A 12473-nucleotide genomic window follows, 5' to 3' on the forward strand; every position below is an offset into this window, starting at 1 on the left:
CTTATAAGTGGCAGCAGTAAATTTCCCGTATACTTCCGCATACCATATAATATTAATATTATACATTGAGAATAATTAATTAATTGAGAGTACATTGACATTATACAACACAGCTGCTATAATTATTGAGATGACTTAAAACGCCAGTCAAATAAATCCAACAATTCAGCATCATCATCCTCCTCCTCTTCATATTTCACATCATTCCTCTTTATTTCCTCGTCTAGTTCAGTTTTGACGTTTTTTGAAGCAACCTTTACTTCTTGTCTTACTCTTAAATTCTCAGCACGCTGATACCAGTGACTAAAAATAAAATAAAAGACAATGCTGGTATTGATCCACTTACACTTGCTCATTGATTTCACTTAGTTCTCTCACTTGATTCATCTCCTCGTCATCCACTTCAATAATAGCTTGAGAAACCTAATGGCAAATAATAATAAATTATAATGAACAAAAAACATTTATTAAAACAAAGTCTAGAAAATGAAAGAGAACATGTATTAAGCAACTGAATATCAAAATTAACAATTTAGTACTTATACTTACATCCGTTTCTTTTGATATGCTCTTTTGAAATGCTTCCCATTGCTCGTCCAATGGGTCTTTGTATTCAACTTTTCGTACCTAAGCCAAAAAAGAACCGATCAAAAGAAAGAAAAGTTTCATATACTTTTGCGTCAACGACAGGATTATCAAAAAACCCTTCAGGTAGATTGCCAGAGTCATCTTTACCATTAGATTCTCTGTACAAAAGACAAGCATAGAGTGTGTGTGATTGAGTCATACTTGGTCTCTTTCGTTTCTGTCTTAGCTTTATCTTTGCTAGTTTCTAAAAGAGCAAATACAACAATAAAAGAGAATACACATTGATCATACCCTGTACAGGTACTTCTACACTGCTGCTATCACTGCTGCTGCTGGTAGTCGGAGCATCAAAAAAATCAGAAGGCAAACTAAAACAAAAAATTACAGTAAAGAAATGTTCCTTGAGTAAATTTTAGCTGCATGACAATTAAGAACTATTATATGCATGCAGTATATTAAATATAATATCTAGTACTTGGGCTTTGTCAAAAACACAAAATAATCTTTATTTCAGTAACAGGATTAGTGGTCCATGCTGTGTGTGTATAAATTGTATTATGGTTGATTAGAGATGTACATTCCCTACCCTTCAGTTTTTGTTACAGGGGGCACCTGTGCAACTCTTGTACTCTCTAAATCGAATAATGGTTCAGATAATGATCGCAAAAAACATGATGGTACCTTCCTCAGTCTTTGGCTTATCTCTCCTCTTAATCTCATCGTCTTCTTCTGCTTCCTTAGTCTGTAAAAAATGTACTTTATAAAATGGAGAATTAAAAAATTCGTAAAAAATTCAATTTTGATCGGAATCAGCTCAAACTTTCTACACAACATAAGTACATGTATATGCATCAGAAAACATTATAAAAATGAAGAATTTGCTCCTTTTCAATTTTGGAAAAATTTGGCCTGAGACCATGTACATGTACTATAGTACAGGAGTATGGTATAGACCAGTTGGCGCTAAGTATATTCATAGAATTTTGAGTATATTAATTGTGATACCGTAAATAAAGTAAAATTTTCCTACCGCCATTTTGGAGTCTTAGTTACTAAGAGTAGAATGGGAGAAAGTAATATATTTGCTTCTATATCTTCTAGTGGCACTTATTAAAGTCCATGAGCCAACTCTAGACACTGGATGATGGTCAGTAAGCAGTAGCAATATTGCTGTAACGAATAAAGACAGCAGTTTTTGGAGAATAAGCTCTTTTCACGATCGCTCCATAGACAACCATTGGAAGTAGGACTCCAAAATGGCGGAAGGAAAATTTTACTTTATTTAGGGTATCACAATGAATATACTTAAAATTCTATGAATATACTTAGCACCAACTGGTCTATAGACCACCCTAGGCGTGAATAGGAAAGTTATGAATTTCATTAATTTTATATACGGTACCCGCCCACACATCATAATTGGCTGCCATTTTGGTTGGCAAGTTTATTATGGAAGTCAATGGAGGCACGAAGAAAATGCCTCACCCACCTGCTGTAGCTCTATTAATACCTAAAAAGCGCTTGTTATAAGAAAGAGCAGCTGCCTCTAAGGTTCTCCTGTCAAGGATTTGGTCAAATTTGCTCCAGAATTCTTAATACAGGTTTGTTTTAATGTCGGCCCTTTTGTTCTCCATTGAAAGTTGCCAACCAAAATGGCAGCCGGAATTTATTTCATCCTAAACCACGCCTTACAACCGTAAAAATTTCTAATAATCTTCCTACGCATTCAATTCTCTCCTAGGATGGTCTATACTTACATTTGATAAACGTCTTTTTCTTGAAGGCGGTACAGTAGGTTTAACAAAACCCTCAGCATCAGTGGAGGAGACAGCATTACCGACAGAAGCTGGTCCTGTCTTTGTCTGCCGTGGCTTTTGCAAAGTTTCTTTAGAGTCCGAGAGAGTCTTTAATTCAATTACATTCTGAGAAAACATTTTCATGTATATATATACACAGCATATTTAATGTATTAAATTAACATAATTATTAAAAGAGTATTTTAATTACAGTAGCTTATCGTTATTACAGTGGTTACCTGCTTGTGAGTTTTGCTTTGTAAATGAGTTTGCCACAATAACTCACTCTTAATAGTCACAGTACAAATAACACATGTTAGCTGACCAACTGAATTATACCTATTATTATAATTACAGGAATAGTAATGTATATATACATATTAATTACAAACAAGAAACTAACTTTGCAAGTGGGTGGTCTATTCTTGGCACTGCATTCCTTTTTGCTTTCTTTTCTTTCATGAGAAGGCGATATGTCTCTTGCTTACTGAGAGACGCCATCTTGAGGGTTAAAATTAATAATTTTAACCCTCATAATGGCGTTTGTATTATAAGAGGCGGGGCTTGGTGGAGACATTATTGTTGCATTGATGTATTCATGTCTTCAAGAGTACGTGTCCTTGGATTATATAGAAGGTTGTTGAGGCTTCATCAGAAGTTGCCAAGTGATTTATCAACCCTTGGGACTGCCTACGTGCAATCAGAATTTAAAATTCACCGTCTGGTGAAGGATGAGATGCAGATAAAGGAATTTATGAAAGAATGGGAGGTATATGTGCTTACCGTATAGCTGGGAATATTTGCTAGAAGAATTAATTTTAATACGCACGATTTAATTCAGCAAAAGCCCTAATAGTTAATGGGTGTATCAACAGCTTACGCCTATACTAGCAAAATTAAATTCCTCATACATTAAATTTTGCAAAATATAATTCCGGAAATGGATTTCACAAATGGTATATAAAATGTTCATTATATAAATCTAGACTATGTACAATTTTGATATTTAATTCAGCTTGAATTTAGAATTAGGTCTCAATTATAAATGATTTTGTCGACATGGGAGGCAGGCCAAATTTATAGTGTAATGGGTTGTTCTTATTTTTTTAGAGTTTTGAAGAAATAATGATCAAGCAGTTATCGCCTACTGATTATAAAAGGCACGGGTTTGGTCTACATTTAGAACGAACAATTAAAGATCATCTCTCCGAACAGCAATGGGGCCAATTAGCAGAACTATACTATGAGACAAAAAAATTTAAATAAAATTTTGTTGAATAACATCTTTTAGATAGATAATTGCCAGGAAGCTATGCAGGAAGTGAGCTAGTGATAATCGCCGTAGATCTATTAGCACTGACTTTATTATGTCAAGCGGAAGCTCAGTGAACCTTCTGGTGAGGTTTTGAACTTTTGATCCAGTCAATTTATTACAATTCCTGAAGCTGAGCGAAATGGCAAGAAAGAAGATAGAGAAAAAGTTTGTTGTGGATTTTAAAGTTGATGATTACAGCACTACTCAAACATTATGGGACGACTTTAAGTGTGATCTTAGCGTTGAGAGAGAGAGGACTCAGAGGAGGACAAGCTCATGCCCCAGAATCCCGAGGAGAAGCTTGCTCCGACAGGGCAGCATTCGTTTCGACTACTTTGAGGATGATGGCTACTCTCCCTTGATGAAAGCAGTAAACAAGGACTTTGTCAAAACTGTCTTCAACCTTCTCCTGGTCAACTCTGATCCAAACCTCCAGTTTGAGGAGACAGGAGAGACTGCACTCCACATGGCAGTCGCAAATATCAACATTTTGTTAGTCAAGGCACTCCTGGCTTTCGATGCTGATCCAGATATCAAGAACAATAATGGCGAGACTCCACTTGATATAGCTATAAGCATGAAGGCTGATTTGGGACTGACGCCAGATATCAAATTAGCTCTGGGGACTCTTTTTAAATTTGGTCCAGTGGAACCCAAAGAACACGATCATCATCATCATCGACATCACCGCCATGATCATAAGCATAATCATCACGTCAAACATGCTCGGGTTGATATAAACGTTCTCAACAAGAAAGAGTATGCAGACAAACTTGACACCATCATCGATATTTTGATCGAAAGCAACAAGCTACGCGCAAAGACAGAGAAATATTTCTCTAAGCATTCAACTGTCCCAGAGCCTCAGAAAAGCAATGATACATATGTACTTAGCATGGATGGCGGAGGAATGAGGGTGCTAGTTCTAACACAGATTCTAGTGAATATTGAAGAGAGAATGACAGACCTTGCTTCATCTTCTGTACGTATGTATAAATACTTTGATTACATAGTTGGCACTAGTGCTGGTGGTCAAACAGCCTGTGCACTAGCTTATTTAAAGGCTGATGCATATAACGTGAGAGCTATCATGAGTAGAGCCCGTTATGTTGTTGCTTCTGCTGCATCTGAGCGTAAGGGAAGGATTGAAGAAACTTTCCAGCAAACGTTCTCAAAGTTCCTGACAATGGGTGATATAGAGCCATCTCGTCGCGTGATAGTAACAGCATCCCTGGCTCATGTTATTCCTTTTGAGCTTCACCTGATGACCAGCTATGGTGAGCCTAGAGATGGACATGCTGGGCCAAAGGAGCGCAAAGTTTGGGAAGCTTGTCACATTAGTGGTGCTGCACCTTATTACTCTCCTCTCCTCTTTGATTTGAAGCTCCTGGACGGTGGCCTTGTTGCTAATAACCCAACTCTTGATGGTATGGCTGAGATTATTGAACAAGGAAAGAAAGAAGGAAAGCCTGTTAAATTTGGTATGGTACTTTCCCTTGGGACAGGGTTTTCACCTAAAGAGCAAACCAAAGAAGTTGAGCTATTTGGCACATCTATTCTCTCTCTTTTAAGTCCAAAGAACATTCGTGCAATGGAAAGTCTTGCCTCTCATTTTGCCAGCCAGTCTCTACTAACTGATGGAAAGGAAGTACATCGTGCTAAGAATTTCTGTGATGCTCTTGATTGTCAGTATTTCCGTGTTACTCCTCCATTGAAAGAGGCAATAGGTATGGCTACTACAGACGAAGACACTCTCATTGAAATGATGTACCAAACTCAAATGTATCTCTTTGACAATCCAGAACTGATTGACAATATTGCAAAGTCTTTGCTTTCAAAGAAATTGTAGTTTTGACCTGTTTTGATTATTTTAAATTAATTTACTATTTGGCACATTATGTTGTAGTGACAATTTTGCATAGCTAACAAAAGAATTAACAATCTTTCTTACTACAAATCCTGTCATATTGAATTACCTTTGCTCTTGTGGTTTGTGGCATCTATTAAAGAAAGTCAATACAACTATTGTATGAATACAATATTCCTATTATGGATATTGTTATCCTTTGATTGTATGGATCAACAAGGCCTTTTGAAAAGCAATTAACAAGCAGTGAGGTGCACATTCCTTCAGCAAATATAATTATATTTATTTAATAATAATAATAATAATAATAATAATAATGTGAAATATCATTAGTTAATATAATAATTAGAATAATCCACTGATCCTTTCATCTCTTGGATTGAGGTCTATATCAAAGAAGCACGGGCGTGTTGGTAGTCCTGGCATTGTACTAATAGTGCCTACTAGTGGGTACACAAAACCAGCCCCAACACTTGCACGCACGTCACGAATCGGAAGTACGAAATCTGTCGGCCGTCCCTAAAATAGTTCATAGCAAATAAATCATGTTAGAAGAATTCTGTAGGATTATAAAGTGTTCTATGTCAAGATAGTAATATTCACATTTTGTACTCTAATGAAATACAGTCTTACACTAATGTTATACAGTGCCAATTATTTACAACAGAGTGTACTCTTGGTAGTACTATACCTTGCGAGTGGGATCATGTGACAATGACAAATGAGTCTTAGCCATGCATATAGGCAAGTGACCGAATCCCTGTGACTCATAACGTCCAAGGCGCTCCTCAGCCTCAGAAGTATACTCAACATCACTTGCTCCATATATATTGACAGCAATTGATCTAATTTTATCCTAGGGGCATTTCAAATATGCAAGGAATTGATGATCATGATATGTCATCCAAGAGGTTAGTTAGTGCTGAGTGTAAATTGACTAACCTTCAGTGGGATGTCAAGAGGATAAAGGAAATGGAAGTTATTCTCAGCTGTGGTACAGGCTCTCATGACAGCAGCTCCTAGTTCTTTAGCTCCTTTACCTCCAGTTGCCCAGTGTGAGCAGATGAGGGCATCAAAAGCACCTGCTTCTCTCGAGAGCCTTTGAACTAGCTCCAGTTCTTTAGGGGTATCAGAGGAAAACGTGTTGATGCCAACTACAACTGGTACTCCGAAAGAGCAAGCATTCTCAATGTGCTTTTGAAGGTTTGAAAAACCCTTTTCAAGGAGGGGGAGATTCTCTTCATAGTATGCTTGGTCTAACGGCTGACCACTGGTCACGTTTGGACCTCCTCCGTGCATTTTAAGAGCTCTTACTGATGCAACCAATACTACACAGTTGGGCTGTAATTCTGAAAAAAAAGATAGAATAAAATATCCAATAGTTTAGACTGCTTGCTTTAAAAAACGCAACAGAGGTTCATTTTTATTTTCATACATGTACATGTAGCTGCACTTACTGCTTGCTCTGCATTTGATGTCAAAGAATTTCTCCATTCCAATGTCAGCTCCAAACCCAGCCTCGGTTACTACATATCCGTCCTTTCCAACTAATTTGAGACTCACTTTGTCAGCCAAAATAGATGAATTCCCATGGGCAATGTTGGCAAATGGGCCAGCATGGACAAAAACTGGAGTACCTTCTAAAGTCTGGAATTAAAAGAAAAGGACAACTTAGAATTGAAGATCACAAATAGTTAATTACGTTGTTAAAAATGGAACTGCTTTACTATGAACATCACTTGAAATACAGGCAATAATAATTGTACTTTTAAAAAGCAATTCATTAAAAATACTTTTTTAATAGTGAATACAACTAGTCTAGTACTATTAGCATTAGTCCATTCCTTCTCCTCTTACTTGCATCAAGTTTGGTTTAATGGCATCTTTAAGTAGTACGGCCAGTGCTCCAGTGACCCCTATATCATCAGCTGTCACTGGTTGACCGGTGAGGCTACTGGCTACCACAATACGCCCTATAAACAAATCAAAATTATGAATTTTAAATCATAATTTTTTCATTCTCCTCTTCTTCTTTCCTCCCCTCTCTCCCTCACCGAGTCTTTCTTTCATATCTGAGAGGTCAGTGGTGAGTGCCAGTATAGCCATCAGTTCACTAGCAACCGATATGTCAAATTGAGTCTACGACAAATAAAAGAAATTTAAACACAGTGACCTTACATGTATATTTAAAAATTACTAACTGTACCTCTCTTGTGTATCCTTTCTCAGTGGTCGATTGACCGATTGTAATTTTCCTAAGATATCTATCATTAGTATCGATAACACGATTCCAAGTGATTGTTGAAATATCAATATCAAGACGACTGAATCTCTTAATCTCATCCGGAGTCAGTTTGTCTGGGTCTCGCTCAGCAATGCCCAGTTTCTCGAGACGTCTCACCTGTATAGGTGAGAAAACTCTCTGACCTTTGACCTTTGGAACCAGACGCCCATAAAGTGCCTAGAGACAATTCATGAAGAAAGAAACTAAGAGCATTCATACTTTATCGCTTTGAGTTTTCTCATGGAAGATACGGGCATCAATAGCAGCAGCTGGTAACAAATATAATTAATTAATAATGATGCTATAAGAGTGTTAAATACCAAATAGATTGTTAGCAGCTGTAATGGCATGAATATCCCCAGTCAAGTGAAGGTTGAACTCCTCCATTGGTATTACTTGTGAATACCCTCCGCCTGCTGCCCCTCCCTTTATACCAAACGTGGGGCCTTGACTTGGCTGCCTCACACAAGCAAACACGTTCTGACCTAAATGAGCTCCTAATGCCTGAAAAATAGAAAGAAAAAAAAAGACACAAAACCAACCCCTCATTTATTAAATGAACGAAGCTATAGGCATATCATGTGCATATTTAAAAATACACAATCACATAAAGTACTTTTAGAATAACTCTTAAAGCTAATACGTCTAATTACTTGAGACAGCCCAATGGTGGTTGTGCTCTTTCCTTCTCCAAGAGGAGTTGGAGTCACGCCAGCTACAACAATATACTTGCCATCAGGTTTGTCCACTAGCCTATCCAAGACTTTCAACGAGACCTTTGCTTTATCCCTACCATATGGCTCTAGCTAGAAAATAAAATTATAATAATTTCATATAATTAATATAATTAGTATTATATTAAATTATAATAATTTAGAGTATATTAGTTAGTTGCCTTCATAGTACATGCATATAAAAGCAACAATGGAATGAATAACATTAAGAAGCAGTTTATTTGACACAGAGACTGCGTGATACATGTATACATGTATGTACCTCATCAATCCTTAGCCCAATTTCTTTAGCTAGCTCAGTGACAGGTTTAGGAGTCTGGGACCGGGCAACATCAATATCTGATGGAACTGGGTCCTGTAAAGCCAGAGGCAGCAACCGCAAGGACCAACCAGTACCAGCAGAATCCTAAAACCAGATAATAAAATAAATAAATAATAAAAAAATAAAAATATACTAAATAAAGTCACACACTCTCACCTTTTCAAGTATGTTTTGTGCACATTGCAGTGTGTTCTTCATTAGCATAGCAACTGTCATGGGCCCAACTCCACCAGGGACTGGTGTAATCCACCCGGCCTTGCCAAGGACTTCGGGATAATCGACATCACCGATCAATGAAAAACCAGACTTCTTAGAAGAATCTATAAATAAAAATAATTACTATTATTATTATTATTATTATTATTATTATTATTATTATTATTATTCCTTCTTATACAACTGATCCTAAATTTATCATTATTAGTGCAATTTACTATGCAAATATTTTTGTGTTAGGATTAGTAATTCAATTAGCAGCTGTTGTTATTATTAGTAATTCCTTCCTTACCAGGGACTGAGTTGATTCCAACATCAATAACTATAGCACCTACACACACAAACAATGACAACAATATTAAACACAGGAGAGATATGCTATAACATTACCTGGTTTAATCCAACTTTCCTTCACCAGTTTAGGCTGTCTTGCAGCAACGACGACAATATCTGCTTCTCTCACTATTGAGGGTAAGTCATTAGTCTTTGTGTGACATACTGTGACAGTTGCATTGTTCCATATTAATAGCTGGCTCATTGGGGTACCCTGAAAAATGTAATAGTACATTTCTATAATGATGATAATCATTATGTGGTCGAAGTGTTTAAAATGATCATAACTCCAAAATTTTTGCTCGGAATCGACTCAAACTTTTTACACAGCATAAGGACATCAATATGCATCAGAAAATGTAATAAAAATATGGGGTGATTTCAGAGCCATTTTTCAGAGAAAACATGCATGGGCTATAGCCTTGGGTATTTTTCAAAATTTTGGCATTTTCTTAAAATGGCCGTAACTTGAAAAATTGAAGTCAGAATCAGCTCAAACTTTCTACACAGCATAAGGACATCAATATGTATCAGAAAATGTAATAAAAATTTGGGTTGATTTCGGAGCCATTTTTCGGAAAAAACCATGGGCTATAGCCTTAGGTACTTTTCAGAAATTTGGCATTTTCTTAAAAAGGTCGTAACTTGAAAAATTGGAGCCGGAATCAGCTCAAACTTTCTACACAGCATGAGGACATCAATATGTATCAAAAAATGTAATAAAAATTTGGGTTGATTTCGGAGCCATTTTTCGGAAAAAACCATGGGCTATAGCCTTAGGTACTTTTCAGAAATTTGGCATTTTCTTAAAATGGTCGTAACTTGAAAAATTGGAGTCGGAATCAGCTCAAACTTTCTATACAGCATAAGGACATTAATATGTATCAGAAAATGTAATAAAAATTTTGAATGATTTCGAAGTCATTTTTTGGAAAAAAACAATGGGCATAATATAGTCTTTGCTTTTTTTCTAAAAAATTTCTAATTTAAAAATGGCCATAATTAAAAAAATAGCAGCTCAAACTTTCCACATAACATAAAATTATGTGCTTGAAAAGACATACCACAATTTTGCTACGACCAATAATGACAGCATTCTTTCCCTCAATACTAGCTCCAGTCCTTTTTATAAGTTCCAATGATCCCAATGGTGTGCAAGGTATGGTACAATTGTTAATATCACCACGTGAGAGTCGGCCTGCATTAAATACAGTCAGTCCATCAACGTCTTTATCAATACTAATGGCATCAGTACACCATTCAGCATCTACGAATGAAGAGAAGGTATGACTATTGAGATATTGAAGAAGCTATTGTGACATATTCTAAACGCCTTCAACTAAAAATATTACAATGGATTGCTCAGTAACACAAGGACATGGTTTATTTTTTAATTTGCAATTTTTGTAACTAATCGCACAAAATTTAACTACAATTGCAATGTAGAATACTCTTACCAATATTGTGATCAGACTCTAGTGGTAGCTGCAACAGCACAGCATGAATGTCCTCGTCATTGTTACAATCGTTAATAACACTTAATAACTGGTCCTCTGTCGTCAACCGAGGGAGCTTGATATGTTGAAAAACCACACCCACCTCTTCGGCAGCCTTTGTCTTCATTCGTATGTAAACATTGGAATCCTTTCTATCACCAACCTAAAGGAGGAGGAGGGAGGGAGGGAGATGTAAAAAATTAACAAGCCAAATTCTTCATTTACTTGTATAATAACTAGTTTTGGTTGAAAGTTGGGGTGTGTTCCCTTTATCCGAGCTATCTCTGCCGCCACTTGCTTCCTCACATCAGCTGCAATAGATTTCCCGTCAAGTATTTGAGTAGCTACGGGGCTTCTAACTTCTTCACTGGAGGCCATGTTGTTTCTGATAGCCAACACCCACGCACAAATCTTATTTTGTTTTACAAAAAAATTAAATTATTAGTGAAAAATCTATAAAATTAATCTTATTTAGATCTAGCGTCGCTTGTAGAGACATGGTTTAAGAGTTATGTCTTTGCAGGAGCTACATGGAACACTCTTCTTTCTCAGTTTAAATTCTAAGTCAATGAAAAGCTTGTTCAGACATTTCTTTCCCGTGAGCTTAAAACCAATCGATTCAACTTGAGACACAAAACTATCAATGGAAGACAGCCGACTTTGAATCTCGTACACTTTGAGGGTTCCTTTAAGCCTCAATACCCTCCTGGCCTCAATGAAATAATCAACAAGATTAGTCCCCATGAGGGAGAGACAGAACACGCCCACATCAACGCTAGAATCATCAAGAGGAACATTTGACATATCACACGGTGTGACATACTCATTTACAGCCACAAAATCAAAAGAATGAACAGTATGAGGTACACTCTGAGCCAGTTTTGCTTCCCCACACCCAAAATCAGCAATTATTGTCTGAGGTGGTAGTCCTCTTACATACTCAATGAGGTTCTCCAAAGGATTAAGAGGCCATTGATGGACTTGTTCTCTGAAGCCTTGGTGATACAGGGTAAATAGATGAGGGTCTTCGCTGAAGAGTTTAACAGCGTCAGTGCTTGTACATGTGTAGAGTTTCTCGTTAATCCAGCGAAACCTTGCACCTGACATTTTCTTGGCCACTTTATCGGCTAAAGCTGAAGATTTCGATTCTTTCGTCTTTCTTGGACTTTCAACTATTTGAAAATCTACGCTCTTTTTGTCTTTCTTGGCCTTTATGCTTTTATCACCAGCCAATCGCTTAGACAGTTTAAACTTTTTAACTTTAGTCAGTGAAGGATCAATAGAGGAGTGGTCATGAACTTTAATGCTTTTGTCTTTCATTTTCTTCTTCTAAAATTAATCAATTAAATACAATAGACATTAAAAATTATTGTTTACCTTTTTTCCAAATAGACTAATATGAAGCTTTTCATCATCTTCAACGTCCCATTCCACATTTGTGAACATGTCTCACACCATTCAAGAATCAAGTGTCTATATGTCCACGTGAACATGGGCGAGGCTGAACTTACTTGCAAATGCG

At 36.7% G+C, this 12473-nt stretch overlaps 5 protein-coding genes across 5 annotated transcripts; 2 read left to right on the top strand and 3 right to left on the bottom strand.

Moving 5' to 3' along the window:
- Nucleotides 1-61: 61 nt before the first annotated feature.
- Nucleotides 62-2919, bottom strand: LOC100634181 (zinc finger protein 830-like). Its single transcript, XM_011404259.2, has 11 exons — nucleotides 2788-2919; nucleotides 2624-2723; nucleotides 2346-2510; nucleotides 1270-1330; nucleotides 1175-1220; nucleotides 880-956; nucleotides 790-832; nucleotides 674-746; nucleotides 550-627; nucleotides 347-423; nucleotides 62-303 (listed from the first exon to the last, which is right to left on the bottom strand). Exons 1-11 carry the CDS (start codon nucleotides 2883-2885, stop codon nucleotides 123-125), a joined length of 999 nt encoding a protein of 332 aa, XP_011402561.1. The 5' UTR covers nucleotides 2886-2919; the 3' UTR covers nucleotides 62-122.
- Nucleotides 2920-2949: 30 nt separating this feature from the next.
- On the top strand, nucleotides 2950-3683 carry LOC100641163 (succinate dehydrogenase assembly factor 3, mitochondrial-like). The gene is made up of 2 exons (XM_003384840.3): nucleotides 2950-3153; nucleotides 3495-3683. The coding sequence occupies exons 1-2, from the start codon at nucleotides 2983-2985 to the stop codon at nucleotides 3648-3650; spliced, it is 327 nt and encodes a 108-aa protein (XP_003384888.1). The 5' UTR covers nucleotides 2950-2982; the 3' UTR covers nucleotides 3651-3683.
- A 155-nt stretch (nucleotides 3684-3838) lies between these two features.
- On the top strand, nucleotides 3839-5548 carry LOC105311983 (85/88 kDa calcium-independent phospholipase A2-like). Its single transcript, XM_011404260.1, has one exon. The coding sequence runs from the start codon at nucleotides 3839-3841 to the stop codon at nucleotides 5546-5548; it is 1710 nt and encodes a 569-aa protein (XP_011402562.1).
- A 226-nt stretch (nucleotides 5549-5774) lies between these two features.
- Nucleotides 5775-11368, bottom strand: LOC100634307 (C-1-tetrahydrofolate synthase, cytoplasmic). Its single transcript, XM_003384871.2, has 17 exons — nucleotides 11177-11368; nucleotides 10913-11114; nucleotides 10520-10722; nucleotides 9513-9669; nucleotides 9415-9453; nucleotides 9063-9226; nucleotides 8847-8990; nucleotides 8504-8656; nucleotides 8171-8354; nucleotides 8070-8119; nucleotides 7773-8027; nucleotides 7621-7705; nucleotides 7424-7539; nucleotides 7024-7213; nucleotides 6509-6915; nucleotides 6258-6422; nucleotides 5775-6085 (listed from the first exon to the last, which is right to left on the bottom strand). The coding sequence occupies exons 1-17, from the start codon at nucleotides 11327-11329 to the stop codon at nucleotides 5912-5914; spliced, it is 2841 nt and encodes a 946-aa protein (XP_003384919.1). The 5' UTR covers nucleotides 11330-11368; the 3' UTR covers nucleotides 5775-5911.
- LOC100634430 (ribosomal RNA-processing protein 8-like) lies at nucleotides 11367-12468 on the bottom strand. Its single transcript, XM_003384872.3, has 2 exons — nucleotides 12329-12468; nucleotides 11367-12280 (listed from the first exon to the last, which is right to left on the bottom strand). Exons 1-2 carry the CDS (start codon nucleotides 12395-12397, stop codon nucleotides 11429-11431), a joined length of 921 nt encoding a protein of 306 aa, XP_003384920.1. The 5' UTR covers nucleotides 12398-12468; the 3' UTR covers nucleotides 11367-11428.
- Between the last annotated feature and the right edge of the window lie 5 nt (nucleotides 12469-12473).

Source organism: Amphimedon queenslandica, unplaced genomic scaffold (genome assembly GCF_000090795.2).
Source record: "Amphimedon queenslandica unplaced genomic scaffold, v1.1 AMPQUscaffold_13482, whole genome shotgun sequence".
Taxonomy (NCBI): domain Eukaryota; kingdom Metazoa; phylum Porifera; class Demospongiae; order Haplosclerida; family Niphatidae; genus Amphimedon; species Amphimedon queenslandica.